At 43.6% G+C, this 26,222-nt stretch overlaps 6 protein-coding genes across 10 annotated transcripts; 4 read left to right on the forward strand and 2 right to left on the reverse strand.

The window, feature by feature from the left end:
* Nucleotides 1-346: 346 nt before the first annotated feature.
* LOC108041984 (chromatin assembly factor 1 p55 subunit) lies at nucleotides 347-2,557 on the forward strand. 2 transcript variants are annotated; one of them, XM_017120070.2, is made up of 3 exons: nucleotides 347-671; nucleotides 722-1,282; nucleotides 1,627-2,557. In XM_017120070.2, the coding sequence occupies exons 1-3, from the start codon at nucleotides 650-652 to the stop codon at nucleotides 2,334-2,336; spliced, it is 1,293 nt and encodes a 430-aa protein (XP_016975559.1). In that variant the 5' UTR covers nucleotides 347-649; the 3' UTR covers nucleotides 2,337-2,557. The 2 variants fall into 2 exon arrangements, with proteins under 2 accessions (XP_016975559.1, XP_016975560.1); XM_017120071.2 differs by having other exon boundaries at nucleotides 725-1,282.
* Nucleotides 2,447-4,451, reverse strand: LOC108041983 (protein arginine N-methyltransferase 1). The gene is made up of 3 exons (XM_017120069.2): nucleotides 4,302-4,451; nucleotides 3,409-4,240; nucleotides 2,447-3,335 (listed from the first exon to the last, which is right to left on the reverse strand). Exons 1-3 carry the CDS (start codon nucleotides 4,321-4,323, stop codon nucleotides 2,642-2,644), a joined length of 1,548 nt encoding a protein of 515 aa, XP_016975558.1. The 5' UTR covers nucleotides 4,324-4,451; the 3' UTR covers nucleotides 2,447-2,641.
* Nucleotides 4,452-4,736: 285 nt separating this feature from the next.
* LOC108041971 (28S ribosomal protein S10, mitochondrial) lies at nucleotides 4,737-5,610 on the forward strand. Its single transcript, XM_017120048.2, has 3 exons — nucleotides 4,737-4,805; nucleotides 4,866-5,092; nucleotides 5,153-5,610. The coding sequence occupies exons 1-3, from the start codon at nucleotides 4,797-4,799 to the stop codon at nucleotides 5,406-5,408; spliced, it is 492 nt and encodes a 163-aa protein (XP_016975537.1). The 5' UTR covers nucleotides 4,737-4,796; the 3' UTR covers nucleotides 5,409-5,610.
* A 99-nt stretch (nucleotides 5,611-5,709) lies between these two features.
* LOC108041970 lies at nucleotides 5,710-6,750 on the forward strand. Its single transcript, XM_017120047.2, has 4 exons — nucleotides 5,710-5,930; nucleotides 5,986-6,180; nucleotides 6,244-6,484; nucleotides 6,553-6,750. The coding sequence occupies exons 1-4, from the start codon at nucleotides 5,710-5,712 to the stop codon at nucleotides 6,691-6,693; spliced, it is 798 nt and encodes a 265-aa protein (XP_016975536.1). The 3' UTR covers nucleotides 6,694-6,750.
* Nucleotides 6,751-7,118: 368 nt separating this feature from the next.
* Nucleotides 7,119-17,268, reverse strand: LOC108041982 (serine/threonine-protein kinase ATM). 4 transcript variants are annotated; one of them, XM_017120068.2, is made up of 28 exons: nucleotides 16,973-17,268; nucleotides 16,803-16,911; nucleotides 16,567-16,752; nucleotides 16,291-16,511; nucleotides 15,897-16,241; nucleotides 14,740-15,843; nucleotides 14,505-14,682; nucleotides 14,275-14,444; nucleotides 14,096-14,222; nucleotides 13,672-14,039; nucleotides 13,473-13,614; nucleotides 13,298-13,418; nucleotides 13,113-13,245; nucleotides 12,763-13,056; nucleotides 12,430-12,703; nucleotides 11,999-12,375; nucleotides 11,746-11,943; nucleotides 11,544-11,691; nucleotides 11,068-11,485; nucleotides 10,848-11,007; nucleotides 10,282-10,794; nucleotides 9,912-10,217; nucleotides 8,881-9,862; nucleotides 8,657-8,824; nucleotides 8,221-8,597; nucleotides 7,913-8,165; nucleotides 7,580-7,834; nucleotides 7,119-7,522 (listed from the first exon to the last, which is right to left on the reverse strand). In XM_017120068.2, the coding sequence occupies exons 1-28, from the start codon at nucleotides 17,171-17,173 to the stop codon at nucleotides 7,338-7,340; spliced, it is 8,313 nt and encodes a 2,770-aa protein (XP_016975557.2). In that variant the 5' UTR covers nucleotides 17,174-17,268; the 3' UTR covers nucleotides 7,119-7,337. The 4 variants fall into 4 exon arrangements, with proteins under 4 accessions (XP_016975557.2, XP_016975556.1, XP_044314936.1 ...); XM_044459001.1 differs by lacking the exons at nucleotides 7,119-7,522; nucleotides 7,580-7,834; nucleotides 7,913-8,165; nucleotides 8,221-8,597; nucleotides 8,657-8,824 and having other exon boundaries at nucleotides 9,657-9,857; XM_017120067.2 differs by lacking the exons at nucleotides 13,473-13,614; nucleotides 13,672-14,039; nucleotides 14,096-14,222; ... (6 more) ...; nucleotides 16,803-16,911; nucleotides 16,973-17,268 and having other exon boundaries at nucleotides 13,113-13,214; nucleotides 13,298-13,378.
* Nucleotides 17,269-18,061: 793 nt separating this feature from the next.
* LOC108052162 (heat shock 70 kDa protein cognate 4) lies at nucleotides 18,062-22,089 on the forward strand. The gene is made up of 2 exons (XM_017134493.2): nucleotides 18,062-18,192; nucleotides 19,803-22,089. The coding sequence occupies exon 2, from the start codon at nucleotides 19,803-19,805 to the stop codon at nucleotides 21,765-21,767; it is 1,965 nt and encodes a 654-aa protein (XP_016989982.1). The 5' UTR covers nucleotides 18,062-18,192; the 3' UTR covers nucleotides 21,768-22,089.
* The last annotated feature ends 4,133 nt before the right edge of the window (nucleotides 22,090-26,222 follow it).

Genomic DNA, 26,222 nt, shown 5'->3' on the forward strand with positions numbered 1-26,222 from the left:
ATAAGATGCCCTTTCCTCTTCCAACATAGAACAACAGCCTTCTTAACAAACACTACCAACGAACTAAGATCTTTTAATTTCTTTAAAAATCCAACTCATCCATAAAATTAAAAACGGCTCTCTCTCTCTTTAAATAAATTAATACTGCAATCCTAGTCGAGCAAATCGTTGCAAACCAGTGCACTCATAAATATTAATGGCAATGCTGACTTTCTGTTTACATTTTAACGATTTAAAAAGACTTAAAATATACCAATAAAACGATATAAAATACCAAAATCACAGTCACTATTCACAACGTTAGTTTGGATCCGTTATCGCTATCGAATATGGCAGCCCTGCCGACAATCGCTTGCATTGCACCTCTATCAGCGACGACGCGCTTGCAAAAAAAAGGAAATTAGCCATTTCCCATTTTGCGCTGACGTTACGCCGTTAAAAGTGTAAGTGCCCAGCCAGGAATTAACTGAATTGGTGCCGGTTCGACTCCCGGTCAAGTGTGCGTTGCAAAAGCTTCTATTTCGAAGCGGGCTTTATTAATTTCCGTGCACACGTTTTGCCGCTTCGGCTTTTGTTGTTTTGGCGCCCGAATTTTTCGGCTGCCGACTTTTGACGCAGACTGAGAAATTGTGTGCCCAGAAGCCTCGAAATGGTGGATCGCAGCGATAATGGTAAGTCCGATTGATAAATTATCTCCGCAGTGTGTAACAGTGTCCTTTAGCAGCGGAATCCTTCGACGATGCCGTCGAGGAGCGCGTGATCAACGAGGAGTACAAGATCTGGAAGAAGAACACGCCGTTCCTGTACGACCTGGTCATGACGCACGCCCTCGAGTGGCCTTCGCTGACCGCCCAGTGGCTGCCCGATGTGACCAAGCAGGACGGCAAGGACTACTCTGTGCACCGCCTTATCCTGGGCACACACACATCCGACGAGCAGAACCACCTGCTCATCGCCAGCGTCCAGCTGCCTAGCGAAGATGCCCAGTTCGATGGTTCCCACTACGACAACGAGAAGGGCGAGTTTGGCGGCTTCGGTTCGGTTTGCGGCAAGATTGAGATCGAGATAAAGATCAATCACGAGGGCGAGGTAAACCGGGCGCGCTACATGCCGCAGAACGCTTGCGTGATCGCCACCAAGACACCGTCGAGCGATGTCCTGGTATTCGACTACACGAAGCATCCCAGCAAGCCGGAGCCGTCCGGCGAGTGCCAACCCGATCTGCGCCTGCGCGGGCACCAAAAGGAGGGCTACGGCCTCTCGTGGAATCCAAACCTCAATGGTGAGTGCAAAGCTGTACCCCAGGGGAAACCTTTTTCGAGATCGTTTTTATTTCCAAACATTTAATGCTTAAAAGCTTGTAGATAGATTCACGTTTTCCTAAAAATTATCGCAATTGGATACAAACTTAAACATAGGGATATTATCGTTCAGTTCTTACTTTTTTATTTAATTATGGAACATAATGCTAACTTACCCAAACTTTTGTAGAATTAATTTGAATTAAACTCTATTTAAATATCGAATATAAACTTCTTATTTTACTTTAAACGGTCGGCCAATTCTCTTTTGTCTGTGTAATAATTATTATCTCTGTTTAAAAATATTTGTAATCGTCTTTGGCAGGCTACTTGTTGTCAGCATCCGATGATCACACCATTTGCTTGTGGGACATTAATGCCACACCCAAGGAGCACCGTGTGATTGACGCCAAAAACATTTTCACCGGGCATACCGCTGTCGTCGAGGATGTGGCCTGGCATTTGCTCCACGAGTCTCTGTTCGGATCGGTGGCAGACGACCAGAAGCTGATGATCTGGGACACGCGGAACAACAACACCTCAAAGCCCTCGCACACGGTGGACGCCCACACGGCCGAGGTCAACTGCTTGAGCTTCAATCCCTACTCGGAGTTCATCCTAGCCACCGGCTCTGCTGACAAGACTGTGGCCCTGTGGGATCTGCGTAATCTGAAGCTGAAACTACATTCCTTTGAGTCGCACAAGGACGAGATCTTCCAGGTGCAGTGGTCGCCTCACAACGAGACCATCCTTGCATCCTCCGGTACCGACCGACGTCTGCACGTCTGGGATTTATCAAAGATTGGTGAGGAGCAAAGCTCAGAGGACGCCGAAGACGGACCACCCGAGCTGCTTTTCATCCATGGCGGACACACGGCCAAGATCAGCGATTTCTCCTGGAACCCTAACGAGCCGTGGATCATCTGCTCCGTGTCCGAGGACAACATTATGCAGGTGTGGCAAATGGCCGAGAATGTGTACAACGACGAGGAACCAGAGATTCCTGCCTCCGAGTTGGAAACCAACACTGCTTAAAGCATCTGTTCCGCCTCCTTTTGCACACCCCAAACTAAAACTGCAACTAAAACCGATTATGTTTTGGCCGTGCCCGATGTCCAGCTATCCAGTCTAAATGGCAATGGGTACTCATTTTAATTTATATATATTTACATATTTTTAAAAAGTAATTAAGCTCTCATTTGTCAGCAAAACGTACGATCTACGAATCTTTAATTAAAAATGATTTGAAAAACCCAGACTTTGATTTTATCTTGATTGCAAGGGGTTCGACATTTTTAATCTCGATCGTAGTTTATTAAATTCTTTTCGAATTGTAAACATTACACCACCATGTATTTGTGTTTCTTACCGAAAACTTCTATATCTACACTGAGTGCCCTGACATCCTCTTTATGCCTCCTCGAAGTGATTTTCCCACTGATGATGTCTCCCTCCTTTACCGTTTGAGGCTGCTCAATAAAGAAAACTGTCTGCTTCCAATGGGTGGGCGTCGCACTTGGTGATGTGCTGAACATGACGGCGGTGGGAAGCTCGAAAAGCGTGTCGAAATAGCCTACAAAGGCAGACAACCGACCCGGTTTCGTGACTTTCAGGCTAAACTGGTGACTGAAGTTGGGATAGTTCAGATCAACAGTCATTATGTCAAAGTTGGCGATCTGTTCGGGGTCTGTCAGCATAAACTCTGCGTCCACCACCTCCATGAGGGGCTCCTCTATGGAACGCTTCCTCAGATCGCTCATATTAACCTCGTAGACGTTAGACCAGAACTCAACCTGCTCGGCATAGAGGGTGTCGTTTCCATATCCCAGCAGGCTGAGAGTGCAGCGGCTAGGCAGGATAATGCCATTGGGATTAAGATGATTGTCGCGGGCATAGATGATGCTGTCTAGCATGGACTCGTACAGCAGAAAGTAGCCCATCCATTCGGAAATTATGATGTCATATTTGTCCTCCGGCAAATTTGTGTCCTCTAGGCGTCCCTTGATCAGCTGGACATTATCGACTTTGTTTTTCCTGAAGAATCGTATTTAGATAATGTTTAAGTAAGATTTTAAAGGAGAAATGAAAAAGGGCTTTGCGGATTTACCGGATTATGTCCATGGCCGTGTACACGATGTCAGAGTTATCTATGCCCACGACGCGGGAAGCACCTGCCTTGGAGGCAAAGATAGAGAGAATTCCCGTGCCACAACCCACATCCAGAACGGTTTTGCCTCGGACAACTGCCTCATTTTCGAAAAGGGATGCGCGATAGGTGCTGGTTCGCACCTTGTCGCTCAGCATTTCGTGATGGATGCCAAAGTGGGAGTAGCTTTTGAAGTATTCATTGTCCAGGCTGACATTGTTTCGCGGCACGGGATTGCTGGAAGCCTTGGATTCGCCGTCACCATGCACCTTTTGCAGCAGCTCCTTGTAGTCGTTGCGCATGCGCTCCATGTCCTCGTTGGCCTGCTGCAGCAACTGGGATTGCTCTGCAATGCGCAGCTGCAGCTCGGGCACCGTAGCTTGGGCCGGAACGGCGTCTGTCTTGAGCTCTTCGAAGTCGTAGCACAGCCATGGCTCATATTCGCCGGGCTTGAGGTACTGCTCATCTTGCCACAGAGCCTGGTCAGCGGAAAGCAACTGCTCGGATGTAATCTTATTGGCTCTTATGTAGTTAATCAGTTTGATGAAGGAATACTGATCCATTTGGAATTTCTGCTTAAGCTGCGACAGATTCACCTTGTGCCGGGCGTCCAGGTGGTTGATGGCAGTCAATATATTTGATGATGTCTCGGTGCAGAAAAGACATGTGGTTGGTTCCTCGCCCTCGTCCATCGGTTCGTCCTCGTCATCGTCTATGTCATCATACTCATCCTCATCGGAGCTGGCATCTTCTGGTGCCTCCTTCTGGGGCTCCTCCTCCTTGGAGTGGTTTTCTGTAATAAGATTAATAATAAATTACATTGTACTGGAGTTTACAGCTTTGGCGGCTCATACCTTTAATTTCGGTGTCTTTCATGCTGGCTTTGATTGCAACTCCTTCAGTCCTGCTTTTGGAGTTACTCAGTAAAATCGTTTGGCAAGGCCCACAAATATAAAAACGTTAAATAAATATCACACTTGTTAAGCGGCGCCAGCACGTGCAGATTTCAAGAATAAAATCAACTAGCGCGTTTGGTATATACTAACGTATTTTTATAGGATACCTTCAGTTATATTTATTTTGAAAATCACATTGAAAATGAACATCTAGTTAAAAAGTCTTAGGTGTTTCGAAAAATGAACTCGCGAGCTTAAATAAGAAATCATTAAATTACTTAATGAAAAATCCAAAAACATTAATTGTCTATGTAATTTATAAATTTTACTACAGGGTAAGCTAATTACCGTTACCCACAAACAAAGGTGGTAATTTTCAGTATTTTTCAAAAAGGCGTTAGGTGCTTTATTCCCAGGGGCCGCACTTGCATAATTCTAGTTGTAAATAAAAATATGTTGAAGGTATTTCTGGCTAGTTTATTAAAGAAAATTCGAATCAAACATATACATTTTGATACATAGGTGTTAAAGACTCTCCGCTGGGCACAGCCAGTGCGGGCGCTATCCGCGGTGACCGCCACTTCCGGCACACAGGCACATGTCTCACCCACGACACCTGTACCAGAGCCGGACAAACTTTACAGCAAACTTGAGATTGAGATGCGAGGAATTGATCCGGCGGTTCTGAAGAGCTACACCTGGTTCGCCACCACGGCCGCCGAGCATTTGGGCATTGAGAAGGGAAAGTGGTAAGTGGCGTCCGCCGTCCACAAGAGATCTCTTAATAAATATACCAAATCCTCATGCAGTTGGTCGCCCCGCAAGGCGCACCATGAAAGGATGACACTTTTGAAGTCGGTTCACATCTACAAGAAGCATCGCGTTCAGTACGAGGTGCGAACCCACTTCCGCTACATGAACTTCCACAAGCTAACGGGATCCACGCTGGACACCTTTCTGGAGTACATTGAACGCAACCTGCCCGAAGGTGTGGCGCTGCAGGCTTCCAGGACAGAGCTGCAACAAGTCCCGGAGCATCTGCGTCAGCCGCCGGAGCAAGTGTAGCCAAAACCAGAAGGACAGTAGCCCGTAGTTATTAATAGTTTCAGCAGAAGCTTGAGATTATGCTGATAAACAAACAGAAGCACCGGCAATAGGTACACTAACCCGCCACAGTAATCGGCCGAAATCGGGGCCCCGTCCGCGATTAGCGAAGATAAGTGTTTGCCAAAATATTGAAATAAACGTCGTATCTTGACACACAGAATGGGATCCACTTGAAAAGTGCGCCAACAAAATCGGGGTGTGCGCGCGCTGGCTCCGCAGTAGTTACTCAAAGCCTAGCGAAAGCGAGTCAATCGGCAGAATGCAGGGGGCACAACTCACTTCACAGGTCCTTTTGGCAACGGCCATCCTCTACGCTTGTATGGTGCCTGCTGCGTGTGTCTACGAGACACAGATCCTGGCGTTCCTCAATGAGTTCCGAATGCGCATGTGCCATCCCATCCCAAATCTGGGCCTGCCCGCCTTGGATCCTCTGCAGCTGGGTCCGGCCGAGACAGCACTGAACAATAAATACCTGGTGGAGTAAGCAAAGGATGGGACCTGTTCTCGAAGAGGTACTAAACCCTTCTCCTTTCAGTTTCACTGGGTCCATCGACAACTTCACATTGCACGGACTATCCGATTTTGATGTGCCTGCCCTTACTTTGACCCCGGTGCCTGCCTTAAGAAACACCATCAACGTCACCTTCCCACTCACATACTTCGAATCCTTGTACACCGCTAAAGGATCGTTAGCCTACATCCTGAACATGGCCGGCGATGGCAATGCCGAGTAAGGATAAATATTTTGACTTCAACAATAGCACAATATATTAACTATCCACACTGCTTTTAGGACCTCCGTTACAAACTTTTCGATCCTGATCTCTTTTCGATTGAGGTCCGTGTCGCCATTGGCCATATATTCCCTGCAGATTGAGCTACATTTAGGAGATCTAAAGATTAACTTTGACAACCTGCTGGAAGAGGAGCGGATCAATGAATTTATTCATGCTTTGGTCAACGAAATGGGAGTGGAGCTTCTCGGAGACATTTGGGACTATGGGCAGGACACGGCAGTCTCTAAAGTGCAGACGGTGGGTATACCTTCCGGCTCTTAAAAATGGCTTATTAACTTATTAGACTTTCTCTACACATTTTGCAGGCTGTCAACAATTTTTTGGGAAAATTCTCTCTTCAGGACATTCTCCAAATAATAATTGGTGGAGGTGGCGGCGAAGAAAGTGCTCCCATTTTCGATGGCGTGGAGCCCGACTGCAAACTTGAGGCAAACTCAAGTAACTAAGACTGAAATCTGATGAATTTTCCATAAACTTAGAAATAAAGAAATATTAGATGTAAATGAGGTGGAACTTTAACTGATACGATTTACGTACCATTTGACGTTTCAGCCGTGTTTACTTATCAAAGTGATAAGGATATGTCGGTAACAACGTCCTTATTGAGCTGTTAAAAGCACATTTGTCACAACCGACCGTTATCAGCTCAGTATTTCCAATAGCACGCTCATTTGCTACCTATGAATACCGAGTAATCGCAGTGGGGTCTCGATAAGCCTTTGTTTTTATAGTCGTTTATGGATTTATGGCTGGTTTGCCGGATTATAAAATGAAGAAGGTGAACTTAATGCAATGTGAAGCAAAACAAGTTGTTATTAAATTAGTGCAACCTAAATTTTGACAAAGAAGCACATTGCAATAACATTCCTAAAACATTAAAAACATTTTTTTTATTAAAATTCTCCGGTAGCTAAAATAATGCACGGTAATACCAACCACTTGGGCGTTTCCTCCCCCGATAGCAGATAAAGCCGAAAAAATGTACTTGAAGCCTATTCGTATAGATTAAGCACCCAAAAAAGTTTGATACAAAATCGTAAAAACCTTCTATTCGAATTGATAACTGGTAATAAATGTGATGTACTTAAGCTTATAGCTGCGGGTCCCAGCCGGGAAAAAGCATGCACAGATTTCTTGGTAGGGTGGCTTCGTTGATCAATCGCTCCACTTGAGCCTCGACGTTCGAGTCGCCAAGGGTGCCGGCCTCTCTGCCCTCCAGTTTGTTCCGCACTAAGAGCAAAGCACGCTGGGCAACTAAATTAACCGATTCTTCGCCTTAAGAAGGTTTCAATTAAAATCTAAAGCTGATGGTTAAAAATAAATTTTACTTACTAGATTGCTGGGATGATTGGGTTAATTTCTTCTTGTTAAGTACGCCCCAAATAAAGAGGGGGTCATAGAGCAAGACCTCGAGTATGGTGGTTAGGACAGACTTGTACCGCCGCAGGATGTGCATAGTGGCCTCGCAGGATTTGGCAAATACTCCTTTTGTGCCACAGATTCCCATTGGGGCCACAAAGTCACGTGTCAGCCGAAAGGGAACGGTCTCTGGAGTTGTCTGGATCTTACCCTGCTCGAAGGCAATACCTGAAAAATGAAAAACAACAAATCACTAAGTAAAAGTCAAACACCCAAAAATATCTTGTTTAAAGCTGAGCCACTTACCAAAATCAATATGAATGACTTCGGCTGTCTGCTGATCTATAAGAATATTTTGTGTATGTCGGTCACCTAGTCCCAGCACGTAGCCCACCATTGAGGTGGTGGCCACACTATTGGTGTAAGCCAATCTCCTCTCGAACCACATGCCCGGAATGGGAAACTTCTCCAGGAGAAAGTAATGGAAAACTGGTTTCAAATGCTCGCATATTTGCTTGTAGACTTCATATCGTTTCTCCTTGGTCGACTTTAGATGGGACTGATAATTTATAAAATATTAATACACATACAAATATGTTTTGTAGGTATTATACCGCAGATAATTTTCGACAGTGGTTATTATTCCAGTCGTTTGGACGATATCGTGCATGTGCGCCTCCTTTCCCTTCTACTACCAGATAATGACCCACTGGCGTTGAATTGGTGCACCACTCCAAGATGCCACTACGCATGGATAGCGGAGTGACCTTATAGGTGCGCAGCTTCAGCTTACGCTCGATAAACTCAGAATCCTGCTTGAGCAGCTCGTTGACAATTCCAAATACCTGCTGCATCACGGCATCCTGGCGTAGATCGTCCTTTCCCTTAATCAATTGCGCACGAGTTTGACCATCGGAGCAAACGCACAACACCTTAACAGGCGCATTTAGTCCACCACATTGCGTCATTTCGTTGTTCCACTTGACGACGCCTGTATGGTATTTGGTTACTCAGGTAAAAACTATATAGCTAACTTGATTTGTAACCTACTTGTTATATGGTACTCCTTGCTGGGCATGATGGGCAACTCAAGGGTTGGGCACTGTACAGCGTTTAGATTTCGCCATCGTCTCACTTTTTCGAACTGCTTTAAACGTGCCGAATCCGATACCGGATGATTATCATTAGTCTTGCCTTCATTGGCAAATGTTATCAGGGCTGCAAGAAGGAGTACATGGTTAAGAAGATAAACAAACTAATCCTAATCCTTATACCTGGCAGTAGTGATTCCAGCTGCTTGCTGCACTCTCCCGCAGTGGCATTCTTTTCACATATCTTAGCAATAATCTTACGAGCAATGCCCGATCGCTCCGTATTGCTATTCTCACCATCCAGGTGGGCAAATACAAGCGGATACAGCTGGTAGAATGTGTGATGCGGATGATCCTGGCCACAGCGTACCAGGAGTTCCATCAGTCCCTTCAGTAGGCTGGCGTTCTTTGTGTTGAGGCGCGCGGTAAGTTGGTTCGCAGCACAAATGAATTTGTAACTGGGCACAGTGAGGATCTCCTCCTTGATGCTCTGCTGCATCAGCTCATTAGTGGCGTTTGTAAACCACAGTGAGATGATGCGGTAGATGGCGGCGCTCGAGAAGCCGCTGTCCAGTCGACAATAAGCCATATGATTGCGCACTGCCAGGCACAAATGCTCCGACAGCTTCTCTTCGATATGCTGCAGCTGGCGCTCGTCCAAACTCGCGTACCGTTTCATCTGCATGGAGATGACCCGTCGGTCTTGATTCTCGCGCTGGGTCACTTTATCCGCCGTCTGGCGGTTCTGCTCGATTATGTCCAGCAGCGTTTGGTATTCCTGAGAGTGCCGGTAATCGTACAGCTGCTGGTATTCCCGATCCGCATACTTTGCCATCGCTGCATAGGCGGCCGTCCGTTGCCGACTACTGTAAGCATCAAGCTGCTGCCACTCAAAGATGTCCGGATAAGTCTCGCTCAGAGCCTTGCGATGCAGCAAAAAATCATCGATCATTTTTATCGAAGTATTAAAGTTGTGGTGCTGCACCGAGGTGAAAGTCTTGGCATTGTAGTCAAGAAGGAACTCGCCCAGCATCCGCAGCGCCGGAATTCGCTGGACGCAGAATTTAAACTCATGGTTGTATGTAACGTGCTCCAGGATGGCCTTTGCTATTGGTTGATTGCCCATCTTCAGATTCACTTCGGCATCTTCCAGCAAAACGCTAATCTGAAATCAGATATTGGCAATTTTGTATATGAAAAGAAAATTAGTTTACCTTTGTGAATTCCCTGATATTGGGAAGTTCCCGCAGCGTGGCGATGTACTTGGCTGCCAGGTTTAAATTGCCAGCGCGTTTGCACTCCCCAATTCCCTTAAGTAGGTACGTATCCATGGGGCTATTCTTATAGAACTCCCGCATCCGACGACCCGCTCTCGTCCCCGCCATCTTAAACAAAGCAATCTGATGCGCGATCATGTACTCCTTGCAGGAAAAGTTGCCATATTTGAGCTCCAATTCCTTTTGCCATTTGCCAAACACCTTGGTCATCTGACCCGGAGATATTTGAGTACCAAATTGGATCTAAGACGGGAGAAAACCTTAAATATCAGCAAAGGAAATCGCACACTCCACTGGAAACCATCACCTGACAAAATTCCTCTATTTGCTGGAGGGAGCCCAACCAGGTAAGGTACTTGTACACGCTCTGCAGGCACTCCATACTGATTTCCTGCAGAATGTCACGCACACAGCTGTAAGCCATGTCGATGGCCGACAGACTGTTCTCCTCCTCCCGCTGACCGATGCTCCTGAGGGCAACGAAGTGATGCCGCTTGAATTCCTGCTCCAGACTATGAGAAGCCCTAGCCTTCGTCTGAAGTGGTTGCTGCTTCGAATCCGTCAGCGAATCCCACTGACCCAGGCGCCAGAAGATCTCGTAATCGGGCTCTATATTTTGGTGCTGCTGGAGTTTAGCAAAGGACCATAAACCATTTCCTTTCATGATATCTACGCAGAGTTGACCATTGGACCTGTCCATGTGCTCCGATTCCAATATAATGGTGGATAGATTGCTTGACCGCCCAAGGAAATCCAAGCGGGAGCGCATAGGGTTGACAAAACCGGGGATAGCATCCAGACAGCCAATGGACTCGTATGCCTGTAAATGATTCACGTTAGCTGTTTTAACGTAATTTTATTACATTACATTACCTTTTTCGCAGATGTTTGGAACGATTCGTTTTCCAAGAGATTTGCCTTGTCTGAATCGGTCGCCGAGCAGGCCCAGAGCTCCAGGTACATAATGCTTAGGAAATATGCCTGGCAGTGATTGCTAGCCAGAACCACTTTGCTCAGATTGACGGGAATGCTCCTGAATAAATAAAAGTATATATGGCTCAATATTGTTATATCAATGGGCAACATCCCTTACCAATTATTAAAGATTCGTATACACTCGCAAATGTGCAGGAACCTCTTAATGGCTCTTTTGTTGTGGAAAATTGCGTTAGAGTTCGGAGATTTCGAGCTGACGAAACCTTCGAAAAAGTAGTCCAACATTTGGCACAGGCTCTCCAAATGATGCTGATTGTTTTCCAGCAGCAATTTAATGAATGGCTGCAGGCAGGTCTTAGCAAAGGCGAAAGAGCTGGCAGCCAGATCATCAAATCCCTGCCAGCCGCACTCTTTGAATACTCTTGAAACAAATGCACACATCCAGGGCTCGTAGTCTAAGTTTTGGGTGGCTTGAAATGCAGCCAACCAGCTAATGCGGGGAATCTGATTATTAAAATTCAGAAAACTCGAGTTCGGGGACATGAGAACAAATATTCTTAAACTCTTGTATTGATCTAGAAAACACAGACGATGAAATTGAGTGATAATTAAACATTTTTTAAGTCTACTTACCCAAAATATTTACAGCGGACTTGCTATTAACTACCTGAATGGCTACAGACACTAGAGCCTCATGAGTCTTGGGATCAAAGTGGAATAAATATTTCTCCAGGGACTTGAAGATAACTCTTAAAAACACTTGCATGGGCTCTTCTAACGACTGAATTAATAAAGTCAATTTAAACGGTTACAATTACTAACTTTGCAAACTTACCTCCTCAAATGATTCAAAATCAGTTTGAAAGTAATAAGAAATGTTGGATAGTTTAAGCGGCCCAATTTGAGCCAGACACTTAAGAGCATCCAGACTGCTCTGCTTACTATGCGTATCTCGCGACATTTGAACAAGCCTATTAATGACATCAAATAAAAGCTTTTCATGTTCCTGCAATTTGTCCTTGTGCACGGCAATCTGTTTTAAAATGATAACATGTTAAAAACAAAGAAAAATAAGCTTTGAAACTCACATATTCCCTCAGGTCTCGCAGGCGCTCCGCGGTGGGACGTCTTACAAATGAGCGCAGATTGTTGGCCACATCCGCCTGGTCTATGTTAGGCAAATTGGAATTATATTTCTCTCGCAAGGGCTTAAGAAACTCGCAATCCGTGGTCTCTTCCAGAAAAGAACTTAGGTCGATCTGGTCTTTGTTTGACTCCAAAATCTGCATCACAATTACCCTGGCTTTTTCTTTTACTTCTTTCGATTCACATCCTAGTTGAAAACTACCTAGTAGTTTAGCTACCTCTGCAAAGTGATTTGAGAATTCTTTGTTGCCGAATCTGGGTTTATGTAGTAACAGTTCCAAAAAGTTTAAAACAGACATTTGGACCTGGCTAAACTTGGCTGAAATTAGATTGAATTAAATACTCAATATCATTGCTAATTTTTTTAACTTACTGTGCAGCAAAAATCGAACCAAAAATAACCAAATATCGCAAACAAAATAAGAACACTGCAAAACTTTTTTTTCATTTTCAATGGCTGCGTCGTAGACAGCATCTGCAATTTCACTATAGAGAAATAAACCACGCAAGGACTGACCGGAAAAGGTGGCAGTAAAGCAATTGGTTTTCAAGCGCCCGAAAAGATCGATCAATAAGCGGGGATGTTTGATTTGTAGCGTGGTCATGGACTGGATTCGACCGTGCCCTAAGGAATTTTGTTTGAGGTTCTAAAATAAAATCAAAATCAAATGACACATAAGCTTGAAGTGGTCTCTTAAATACTTACAATATGCAAGTAAAGACAATTAAACAGGGATTCTCCAGTAAGACTATACCAGTTGCCAATTTCGCTGCACGTTGCATGGGTACCAAACAGTCTACTCAATTCCTGTGTGTCGTGCAGCATGCTTATCGCACAGTTAAGAGTCTCCACATTCAGATCTACATCCGTGCCATTTAGTTGGGAGTATCTGAGATTCTCCGACAGCAACTGGTGATGATCTTTAAAGTCATTCCCTTGGCTTTCACTACATAAGCAGTTTTTGGGCAGTAAAAATGAAGCAACTATAGGAAGGGCAAGCTATAAAAACCATTATTTACATTTTTATTTCAAGAAAACGTCCTATTTAGCCTTACATCCTCACTGATTGATTTGCTACATCGTTCTATATCCTCTGTTTTGCCGTACAGAAATGTATACGCCATAATTTCATTAGCGTGGGCTCTGCGAAACTCATTCTTTTTTGCATAGCACAGGAAATATGGAAATCTGGTGTAGAGAAATTATTAATCCATTAAACCGAGTAGTTAAATTATCTCACTTGGAAATGGGCCAGCGCTGGGAGCTCCACTTGTGAAGCAGGACGCTGGCAAAGGGTCGGATGAGATCTCGCATGGATAGTCCATAGCAGGGAACAATCCTTTGCAGGAAAATAAACTCCGCTGTTGAAATAACATTATAAATTAACTTAAATGATTATCCCAGAGACGACTCACTTTCGGTTAGCCTGCGCAAGGCACAGTGATGCAGTAACTGTTTCAAAGCAATCTCTTGGTGGAATGAGCTGCGTACGAAGACGGCAATTGACATTTGAACCACTAAGGCATTACTGTTCTGAATGGCATCCTCATTGTTGTACTAGATAGAATAATGTATCATTAATTAAAGTACATATAAAATCTTTACACAGCCTACCGTCAGCTTGTTAAACTCGATGCTGTCGTAAAGCTCCTGGCAGAAATCCAAGTGACTCTGAGAGTGCCCAATGGCATTGTTTGTCACACAGTTTGTTTCCAGGAGAATGGTGAATGTGAAAAGTGTGGCAAAGCGCACTTCCAATGTAGGCATTGTGATAAATTTTGCAGTGGACTTGCATATCACAGTAAAGTTTTCGAGTAGGTAAATGTCCGGGCACTTCTGAGCTATCAACCCCACGCTACGCACAATTTTGGCTGTTAATTGAGATGTGTAGGACTTTTTAAGGGCAATGCGTAGTAGCGAGTTAAGGGCCATTAACATGTCATCCAAGTGATGTTCTATTTTGTAGATAAAGTAAAAAATCGCTGGAAAGAAATGAATTAGTTGGGTTTTTTTCAATTGTGAATGAATCGCATCTCACTGGGTATATGGTCAACCACGTTGTCGATGACATTCAAATCCTGATGATAATGCTGGAAAACAGTTTTCAGTTTGTTCACTAACCAAGTGCTGGATACATCTGAAATGGTCTGGCAGCTACACAACATCTGAAAATTGATATACAAATTATTTTTGTTTTGCTTTATATACCCCACATACCTTGGTCACAATGAGCACGTCTTGGGGTTGCCAGCGCATTGTCACCTTTGCGATGTGCTCAAAGGTTTCATCCCGATGCGAGCTAAAGGCACACAGGCCAGCCAGAATGTTAAGACACTGAGCGGTGATTGTTGAATGATCCGCATTTTCAGATCGCTCCCTCTGCATGCCTAAAAAGTTTAATTATACTAACTATAAATAAATAATATTATGAAAGGTTTCTCAATTACAATGCAGTTTCAGAGCAGTTCCAACGAATGCCACCAACATTTCTATTGGCTGCTTTTCCAAATAACTCAAAAGAACTGAATTAATTCTAAAAACTTCAAGAACATCGTTTTGTATCCTTAAAATCTCACGCAAATCGCTTTCATCTAGCATCTCCGAGCTATTAGCCTTGTACTGGAACTAAATAAGAGAATTAAAAACATCCAATTCAGAAATGAACTTTAATATTGCACTCACCTCAATGTGGCTAAGATACAGACCAATTCTCTTGATCAGAGGACAGCCAATAAAGTTCTTAGCATCGAACACCTTGTAAAACAAAAGTCTTTCCATTGTGCAAACCAACTTTAGCAGACTGTTCAGATTTTTGAGAATACCAGCGGGACTGTTGTCCTGTGCGATTTGAAAGTTAATGCTGCGCATAAGGCATTCATAGTTGGTCTGGAACAAACAGTTTTTTGTTTCCGTCAACAGCTGAGCGATCGACTCAAAAGGAGCTGCGTATTCATTGTCCAGAAAAATCAATTGCTTGTTGTACTTGTAGGCCAAGAGATTTCGTTCAATAGGAACCGCCACAGCTTGTATACAGGAAATCTCTTGCAGTTGCTGCTCGTCCAGAAAGTTAATGATACTGATGGCAAAGGTGTCTGCCTGTAAACGGGCATCTATTCTAGCTATATTGTGTATCACCTGGGCGGCGCTGTTCCGTTCACCGCTCCCGTAAGCCCACGCTATAATGGGCTCTAGATCAAGGGAGGCCTTGTCCTGACCACAGCTGTCTGCATGAACAAATATCTCGCGAATGGTGGCGAAGCATTCGTTGCGTTTAAGCATCTCGTTGGAGGTGATGTTGTGTAGCAGGCTAGTAGCCATCTTCTGATTTAGTTTGTGATGTCTGATCAGCAGTTGCAGCGCCAATTGCTTTTCCTTGATCTCCTCGCTGTTGGTGGTGGTCTCCGATATTAGATGGTTTCCCATCTGACTCCACAGTTCACCCAGAAAGTTTTCCCCAATAGATTTTGACTGTAGAAACTCCTTTTCTTTGTTAAGTAGGCTACCAAGGCATAAACGAAGATTCCGCAGATTTCTAGCATTGCCATATATTTGCATTATTTCCGCCACAGTGCTCAGCGCCTGCTGGTAGTTGGCCACGTTTATTATGACACCACTAAGTTGGAGCAGCTCCGCGAAGATGGCAAACCAGACATCATTAAATGTGGTTTCCTTTTTGTCGATTAGGTCAAATATAACATCCATTTTATCTGCAGGCTTCGGCACTTTTTTAGGCGCATCGCCTTCTCCGTTTTCATCGAGTTTTTTCGACTCCAAGTGCCACAGAACCTAAACTCTTGAAAGGTTATTATATATTCTACTTAATACAGTATTCAGCTTACAATATACATGACCAGCGCAGACATCTTGATGAATGGCTCTGAGAATTTGTCGTTGCTCAGTTGTGAGGTTTTGTAACGAGCCAAAGAATTCTTTCTGATCTCCACGTTTACCATGGTTTTTAGACGAAGCAAGCATTGCGTCCACTTTTCGTGAAGGGGCACCCCAAGGGTATTAAAATCACACATATCCAGCTTGGGATACAGCGAATGCAGCGACTTTGTGATGCACTGGAAGAAGAGGTTTCTCGTATCGTCGCGGAACACATCTTCTTCGTGGAACTCGCATAGCTTGGGTAATATCTCTTGCATATGGATGCAGAGTTGGTGATGGTAGTTAAGAGAGAGCTAAGAGAGCATAGATGAGTATTAAGCATAGATCGTTTTCCGGCCTCACCTCTGTGGCGAATATTAAATACAGGCGAACAATCTCTAATTTTCTGGCTCCATTTGCGTAATTTGCAAAGTTTTTTAGCTCCGGAAGGTATTCCACTAGATCGGCGTGTAACTGAACGCGGTCCTTGGCTAATGTGACAGTCTTGGTGATGCATTTCAGTATCCTAGTGCTTAGGACCTCGTCCCTTTCCACATTAACCTCGAACAGGTAGGATAGGATGCCTGAAAAGAAGATCGTGGTTCAAAGGTCCAATTTCTTAAACAAGAAATCTCCTACGGCTGTACTCGTTAATCTTCAGGTCGCGCACATAGGTTGCCGAGGAGTAAATGCCCCTGTCCAGCAAGCTGACGATGCGGTCTCCAAAGTGCTTCACCACCACCCGCATCTTGATGCCTTCCTCAAATGCATTAAAAATACTTGTCTTGGCCAGAAAGTGTCCATTTCCAGAGCTCTGCATGCCAGCTGTTAAGGACACGTTAGCTATGGAAACATTCCAAGTGTTAAGGATTTACCCTCCAAGTTGAATTTGGTGATCTTCTCGAGGACATTGTCGTACAAATAGTTTTTTACCGCCAATGTCTTGAAGGTCTTCTCGTTGGCATCTTCCAAGCTTCCAGCGTGCTGATAGATCGGGATAATTGGTATCAGACAACATCATATTTGGCGATTAGGCATTAAATACCTTGATAAGCGCCTCCTTGGATACGTCGAATAGGACGGGCCACGACAAGTCGCATCTCTTGCTCTGGAGTAAGGCGTTAAGATCCTCCCTGCAGTTGGAAAGCTTTTCGTCTAGTTGTTCGATGCCCTTGTTCCGGATGGCCTGCTTCCCCGACTGAATGTCGCCGATGATGCGCTGGATATCGTTTATCAGTCCACTCATCCTGACAGTCGGGCATCACTTGCTGTCGCCGGAAGCTTATTTATAAGAATTTTGGCAACTTAACAACAATAAACTTTATTTATCCTTGAATTGTACTTAATGTGACCGCAGCCAGAGCGCCAAAAAATACCTCGTGTAAATCCCAGTATTTTTCGCAATTTGATGCCAACGTTGCCACCTTCTTCGCTAGCAATGATATTCACCTTGCCCCGAGCTGAATCACCTTCTTTTAATAGGCTGTTAAAGCACGGTTAAAACAAAGACCAATATAATTGGTCTTTGGTTATATTGGTCTTTGGTTAAAATGTTCGAGCAAGACTTTGAAAGTGTGTAAAAAAGTTACCTAATTATATCATTAACAATGTATTTTATTTAGAACTTTCATATATTTTTAAAACTAAGAAAACCTGGGAATTATCCTAATTGCACTGAAAATATATTGATCAAACCGATTGCTTTATTATTCATATATTTTTAATATTAAATTCAACGGAACGGTTGAGCTAAAACAATTAAAATAATTCATAATTCCATTTTGATTTTCCAAAGCTGAGGTTAATGCTTCGTTAATATTAATGGACATAGAACATTTAACGCAATATCGAACAAAGGGATTTCTGTGACACATACGATTTGGAATATTTAACTCAAAATACCATAATTCAAATCGATGCCGAAAAATTTGTCTTAGGTATTAGTGTGAAGAGAACCCTTATGAAGATCTCTTCAAATGTTTTTTTCAGAAAATGCGACTAGTCTGAAAAGGACATTACTACAACAAAGACAATGTGACCATTGAACAATTACAAAAACTCTTTTTCATAAAATCTGTTAACGGTATTTTCGCTATACGCGCAACGGGCACACCACGCCGTATCTATAAAAGGCCGCAGCACTTTCATATGTGTGTATTTGAAAAAAACGCCAGCCAGTTTGATCGAAGGTGCGCTCGGCAGATTTAAAGTGAAGTAGCAATTAAACGGTTATATTTTAGTACGTTCTAAGAAACAACACACAAGGTAAGTGTTTATTAACTGTTTACTTATTATTTGCAAGAAGTGTCTTTCAATTCATGTCAATTAGCCCAAGAAAAGTATAGAACTCAACCACGTGTTTTTTATGTAGTCCCCCAAGTGCCCATTATACTATTTAATCAATAAATGAGACTTCTCGAACTTTCGACCCCAAATGAGTCACGCACACACACACACACATTAATAATTGCATCAGCACGTTTACGTGTTCTACTGAATACAAAGAGTAATAAAGCAATAAATCTTTCGATAAGCTAAATATAATTGCATATTAATGTTAAAACGTGATTATGCTTATATGGAATATTCCACTGGAAAATGTGCCGCTTCACATTCACACTGCAACAAAAGATGCCTTGCATCGCCTATGTAGAGAAAACTTGCGTCATCCAACGCGGGGTCTTGACATTGCTTTTTTTTTTGTGTTTCGAACAAATCAATGTCCAAATTACTCATCGTAATTTATTTCAAGTGCCATTGCGCTTTTGCTGGAATATTCCAGTGTAAAAAATGTGCGGCTTCTCCCACGCACACAAGCACCTTTATCATACCCACAAAACACTTCAGAAAGAAGCTAGATCCCACCCAGACAGATGATTTAGATAAACATATGTTTATAAATAGTTCTAACATCCATAAATTTATACTTATGCGGGTTTTAAATTTATATTCAGCTAGAAAACACACGTTGCCAACCGGCATTCAAAGTACGGGCACGTGTGTGTTAGTGAGCGGGTAAAACTAACACATACAAAACAGTTTTCGACGCTATAGTCGTCTCTTTCTCACGCATTGCACGAATCACCCTCCAAAATGACCTGGCAGCGTGGTTTTTTGGTTGTGTGTGTGCGCGTGTGTTTGCGTTTTTAGCATTCCAGAATTTTCGTCTTTGTCCATGCGGTTTCTTTTATTTTTTTGCGCAGTTCGCAGAAAAACGAAGGCAGCTGTCGGCCGCCATTATTTATAACTCTCTCGGATCCGATCCGGCATTGATCTTGCCGTTTTGATGAAAAGACTCCCGATCGCATCATTAGTCATAGCTCGTCGATTACCAATTTCGGCTGCCCGTTTTTGGGAAACATGCGGCGTAAATGGCGCGATGATAACGTAACGCTGGGTATATTGGGCGAAATAAGATGGCGCTTTAACTAGGAAACACAAAATGTATTCTACTTTGCCTTGGTCGTTAAGAAAACGTATTTAACAACCCCTAAACTATACAGAAGGAAAACAGCAGATATTTCAATTTTTAGTAATGTTAAGCCGCTTTAAATTTTTCGAACTTTGAAGCGTACTGCATTTAGGTGTGCTTTATTAAATATTAATTAATAAATATGTTCTACAAATCTGGTCAAAAATGATGTATAGAATCATTTAAGCGATCTTTATAATTTCTCTTTCTCTGTACTTGTTATTTTAAAAACACAATTCCCAACGCAGCTGTCATATATTTCCCATCGATCTAATTCAAAAAGCAACGCGTTTCAATATCACTTTTTTCTTGACAAACTTTACATTGAATTGAGCTTGTTTTTATATTTTTGTATAAAAGTATAAGTATATAACTAAAAGTGTATTCCTGTTATTCTTTATAGATGTCTAAAGCTCCTGCTGTTGGTATTGATTTGGGCACCACCTACTCGTGCGTGGGCGTGTTCCAGCATGGCAAGGTCGAGATCATCGCCAACGACCAGGGTAATCGTACCACTCCATCCTATGTTGCCTTCACCGATACGGAGCGTCTGATCGGTGACGCCGCCAAGAACCAGGTGGCGATGAACCCGACCCAGACGATCTTCGATGCCAAGCGTCTGATTGGTCGCAAGTTTGAAGACTCCGCTGTGCAGTCCGACATGAAGCACTGGCCCTTCGAGGTGGTCAGCGCTGACGGCAAGCCCAAGATCGAGGTGACCTACAAGGACGAGAAGAAGACCTTCTTCCCCGAGGAGATCTCCTCGATGGTGCTCACCAAGATGAAGGAGACTGCCGAGGCCTATCTGGGCAAGACTGTGACCAACGCTGTCATCACCGTGCCGGCCTACTTTAACGACTCTCAGCGTCAGGCGACCAAGGACGCCGGCACCATCGCTGGTCTGAACGTGCTGCGTATCATCAACGAGCCCACTGCCGCGGCTATCGCCTACGGTCTGGACAAGAAGGCCGTTGGAGAGCGCAACGTGCTCATCTTCGATCTAGGCGGCGGCACCTTCGATGTGTCCATCCTGTCGATCGATGACGGCATCTTCGAGGTCAAGTCTACGGCCGGAGACACGCATCTGGGTGGTGAGGACTTCGACAACCGTCTGGTCACCCACTTCGTGCAGGAGTTCAAGCGCAAGCACAAGAAGGACCTGACCACCAACAAGCGCGCTCTGCGTCGTCTGCGCACCGCCTGCGAGCGTGCAAAGCGTACCCTCTCCTCCTCCACCCAGGCTAGCATTGAGATCGACTCGCTCTTCGAGGGCACCGACTTCTACACCTCGATCACCCGTGCCCGTTTCGAGGAGCTGAACGCCGATCTTTTCCGCAGCACCATGGACCCCGTGGAGAAGGCTCTGCGTGACGCCAAGCTGGACAAGTCGGTCATCCACGACATTGTGCTGGTCGGTGGCTCTACCCGTATCCCCAAGGTGCAGCGTCTGCTGCAGGATCTGTTCAACGGCAAGGAGCTGAACAAGTCGATCAACCCCGATGAGGCTGTGGCCTACGGCGCTGCCGTCCAGGCCGCCATTCTGCACGGCGACAAGTCGCAGGAGGTGCAGGATCTGCTGCTGCTCGATGTGACCCCGCTGTCGCTGGGTATCGAAACCGCCGGCGGTGTGATGAGCGTGCTGATCAAGCGCAACACCACCATCCCGACCAAGCAGACCCAGACCTTCACCACCTATTCTGACAACCAGCCCGGAGTGCTGATCCAGGTGTACGAGGGCGAGCGCGCCATGACCAAGGACAACAACCTGCTCGGAAAGTTCGAGCTGTCGGGCATCCCTCCCGCACCCCGTGGCGTGCCCCAGATCGAGGTGACCTTCGATATCGATGCCAACGGCATCCTGAACGTGACTGCCCTGGAGCGTTCGACCAACAAGGAGAACAAGATCACCATCACCAACGACAAGGGCCGTCTCTCCAAGGAGGACATCGAGCGCATGGTCAACGAGGCCGAGAAGTACCGCAACGAGGATGAGAAGCAGAAGGAGACCATCGCCGCTAAGAACGGTCTTGAGTCGTACTGCTTCAACATGAAGGCCACCCTCGACGAGGACAACCTGAAGACCAAGATCGCGGACTCCGACCGCACCACCATCCTCGACAAGTGCAACGAGACCATTAAGTGGCTGGATGCCAACCAGCTGGCTGATAAGGAGGAGTACGAGCACCGTCAGAAGGAGCTGGAGGGTGTGTGCAACCCGATCATCACCAAGCTGTACCAGAGCGCCGGTGGTGCTCCTGGCGGTATGCCCGGTATGCCCGGTGGTCCCGGAGGCATGCCCGGAGCTGCTGGAGCCGCTGGCGCTGCCGGAGCCGGCGGTGCTGGCCCCACCATCGAGGAGGTCGACTAATCCATTCACCCCCAAACGCAACCATACAGTAACAGTTCTCCAAACTAAATACCAACAAAACAGTAGAAGAGTTACTTAAACAATACTTGGATTCTAAATTAGAAACTCTCCAAACATCAAACAAAACTAAACACCCTCAGGTCCAAACGGGACGAACAACATCTCTTCCCCGAGGATCATTTACATAAATTATAATTTCATACTAGAACAAAACCAAACACACTGCTCCATAATAATATATATTATATTATTGTCATCGATCGATCATCCAATCAATATTTGCTTGTACTTGAATTCAATAAATTAATTTGAGAATTGCAAAGCTGGTGTTTTATTAATAAATTAGGGATCTAAGTAATATCTTCTGGTCGAAATATCATTGTAATTTGTTCGATGTCTCGGCCAACATTTTTACTAGTGCCTTTATCTTATCTCGGTAATACGTGTGAGCCTATTTAAACAAACGCAGACAATGTGTGCTGTTGGGAAAGCACATGTGTATCTGATAAAGAAAGATTGTGTACATTTTTTTTTCCAGAATATAATTTGCTTTGTTCGTTATCATCAGAACTAGAAAGTTGTTTTTATACCCTTGCAGAGGGTATTATAATTTTGGTCAAAAGTGTGCAACGCAGTGAAGGAGACATCTCCGACCCTATAAAGTATATATATTCTTGATCAGGATCACCTCCTGAGTTGATATAGCCATGTCCGTCTGTCCGTCTGTCCGTCTGTCCGTCTGTCTGTTTCTACGCAAACTAGTCTCTCAGTTTTAAAGCTATCGGATTGAAACTTTGCACACACCCTTCTTTCCTTTGCACGCAGTATATAAGTCGGAACGGCCGGGATCGGCCGACTATATCCTATAGCTGCCATATAACTGATTGATCGGAAATGCCATAACTTTGGTGTTTGTAAAGTTAGAAAGTTGGGATTTTCTATGGGTTTTATATTTGGCCAATCAATCCGACCTACCAAATTTCATAAGGATCGGCCGACTATATCCTATAGCTGCCATATAACTGATTGATCGGAAATGCCATAACTTTGGTGTTTGTAAAGTTAGAAAATTGGGATTTTCTATGGATTTTATTTTTGGCCAATCAATCCGACCTACCAAATTTCATAAGGATCGGCCGACTATATCCTATAGCTGCCATATAACTGATTGATCGGAAATGCCATAACTTTGGTGTTTGTAAAGTTAGAAAATTGGGATTTTCTATGGATTTTATTTTTGGCCAATCAATCCGACCTACCAAATTTCATAAGGATCGGCCGACTATATCCTATAGCTGCCATATAACTGATTGATCGGAAATGCCATAACTTTGGTGTTTGTAAAGTTAGGAAGTTGGGATTTTCTATGGATTTTATTTTTGGCCAATCAATCCGACCTACCAAATTTCATAAGGATCGGCCGACTATATCCTATAGCTGCCATATAACTGATTGATCGGAAATGCCATAACTTTGGTGTTTGTAAAGTTAGGAAGTTGGGATTTTCTATGGATTTTATTTTTGGCCAATCAATCCGACCTACCAAATTTCATAAGGATCGGCCGACTATATCCTATAGCTGCCATATAACTGATTGATCGGAAATGCCATAACTTTCGTGTTTGTAAAGTTAGGAAGTTGGGATTTTCTATGGGTTTTATATTTGGCCAATCAATCCGACCTACCAAATTTCATAAGGATCGGCCGACTATATCCTATAGCTGCCATATAACTGAACGATTGGAAATGCCATAACTTTGTTGTTGTTAAAGTTAGGAAGTTCGGATTTTTTATGAGTATTAAGAATGCATCATATGAATAATTTTGGAGAATATAATTTACAGAGTATTCTGCAAGGGTATATCAACTTCGGCTCCGCCTGAAGTTAGCTTTCCTTTCTTGTTATATCTAATTTGGTATTTAACTTCAGAAGAAATATTTTTGTTTGTTCTTTCTATTTGTTCGGTTAATGCAAGTAATACGATTTTTTTGTTTTAGACAAAGCATGTTGTATATCTAGGTGATATAAACATGATATTATTTTCTGAAAAAAATATATTTTACTTTGTTTACGCCGCTCTCCCCTCGTTTAAACTGCCCGCGCTTCCCTCGTAGCGAATGCCCACTCGCCCGCACTGGCCAGGCTCTCCCGCTCTCCCGCTCTCCCGCACTGGACGCTTGCGATTCCAGGCTCTCCCGCCTTCCCGCTCCCGGAATCTCTCCACTGCGCTTTGAAACGCAGCGTTCAATTAGGTTTAAGTTAGTCTTTCATTGTACCACTAGTGAAATACATCGCCCGGCCGGTCCGCGCTATAACCCGAAAAGTTCATCGAGTTTTTTTTGGTTTCATTACTTTGCGCACCGCGATCGAGTGTCTCTTCACCAAGTATTTTCCAGCTTGCGACCCGGCTACGTGCGACAGCCGCAACCACCGACGAAGCTGCCCCCAAGCGACGACATCCCCGACGCCCCAACTCTTCATTTTTTGGTCCTTCGAGCCGGATAAGTGCCAATTAATTAATTTTTATATTAACTGCCGATCGACAGTCAGCCATTCGAAGAACATAATTCGTTTGACTTTCTGTACGATTTGTCTAAAATCCAAGTCCGATTTAATCCGACGACGGCAGTTAGTAAATTACAATTCCAATTCCGTCTTTTATTTCTTCGTTCTCTTTTAACGTGCGGCCATATTGCCTATTTTCTAATTCCTTTTCGTGTGCATATTGATGTACAAGTTTCATATTCGCATTTGGCCGTACATCCACTAAATATACATCCAACATCAAATCGAAGAAAAATAAAAAGTAGAAATCCAAATTAAAGTGTGCAAATAAAAAGTCAAGCGTACAGTGAAAAAAAATTAATTTCAAAAAATTCAGTGAACAGTGAAAAAAATAAATCAATTTAAAAATTGAGTTCAAATTAATTTTCCACAAAAAAGTGAAACAAAAAAATTAAGTGTTCCGCCAATTTCGGCCCACAAATATTTTTTTGATATTAATTTTTTATTGTACATCCGCTGTGACAATATTTGCTTACATTATTACAAATCCAAATACAGTCCACAATAAATCGAAAATTTACAACACATACCCGCCGGCAAAATTTACAATAAAATTTTCCGCCATATTGATTACATATATTACATCCATATTACATATATTACATCCATATTACATATATTACATATATTACATATTCCATATATATATACATACATTTATACATATTTTCTCTACACAACTACACCCCAATTCCGAAAGCTCAAGTATTTCCGTCGGCCATCCAATAAATATATATAAAACGAATTCCTAAAGCTGACGTGAAATAACTTTTGTGTCTCAGTGTGTTTTACTTATTTACATATTTTGGGCACTATCCATCCATACATCTACACATACACGCGAATTGCAGTACCGCAAAAAGCTCGATAATCCCGCGCATTCCAGCGTCACCAATACACAGCCCGCAAAAGTTCGGGCAGTTGTTTTTCAATCATCCAATTAATAAATTAATTAATAAATTCCAACAAAATTAATAAACACCAAGTTCAACTCCAATAAAATTAAACAAATACTGAGAATTACTGCCAGTTCCAAAAAAGAAAAAAACGCCCTTTCCAGTATTTTGTCCTCTTATTTATTGAGCTTGGTAAATCTGCAGATACATCGATACTCAAGTTTTTCTTTTGGGGATAAAAAAGAAAAATTCGAAAAAAATACCACCCGCATACCACTGAAAGGTATTATTTTTGTTTTTTTTGTCTCCGAATATTTTTTTAAAATAAAGAAAAACAAAACCAATAAACTCCAAACACTGCCGGGGACATCCAATCCCATCCTAATTCGGCCAACCACCCACTATAAAATACTAAACGACAAATACCTCATCCAATCCAGTATTTTTTCAGTATTTTTATTTTGTGGTATTTTTTTGGTATTTTTTTTCCATTCTTGCTCCATCGTTCCACCAAAAGCCTGGCGAATATTTCAACAATAATTCAGCCACGCATATCGACTATTTTTTGAGCTAGTCGATATCCTATTTCCACCGGTCCATAAGTGGGTCCGTAATTGTTTCTCTGATTTTTGTCCGAAACATCAGCGCGCACATTCCATCCTAACAGCATCCTAGTTTGGTATGTCCGGGGAAAGTTCCAACAAACTATCCCCTGTTCCATCACCGAAAATACCAAAAATCACGGTAAGGACGCCCACACCTAAAAAGGTCAAGACGTCACCTCCCAAAAAGGCTCCTTCTTCCATCGAAAGAACCACGCGAGCCAGCACAAAAATGGTTGCAACGGCTGCCGACCTCGCTATGAGCCAATTTATTGAAGTCTCGGATCGACTGTCCGAATTGGAATCGCGGATAAATATTCCCTCGGCGGTCCCTCCTACGTTATCCGTCCTCAATATTCGCCGAGACGAAATCCGAGAGGTATGGATCCGC

This window comes from Drosophila rhopaloa, unplaced genomic scaffold, assembly GCF_018152115.1.
Source record: "Drosophila rhopaloa isolate 14029-0021.01 unplaced genomic scaffold, ASM1815211v1 contig_178, whole genome shotgun sequence".
Taxonomy (NCBI): Eukaryota; Metazoa; Arthropoda; class Insecta; order Diptera; family Drosophilidae; genus Drosophila; species Drosophila rhopaloa.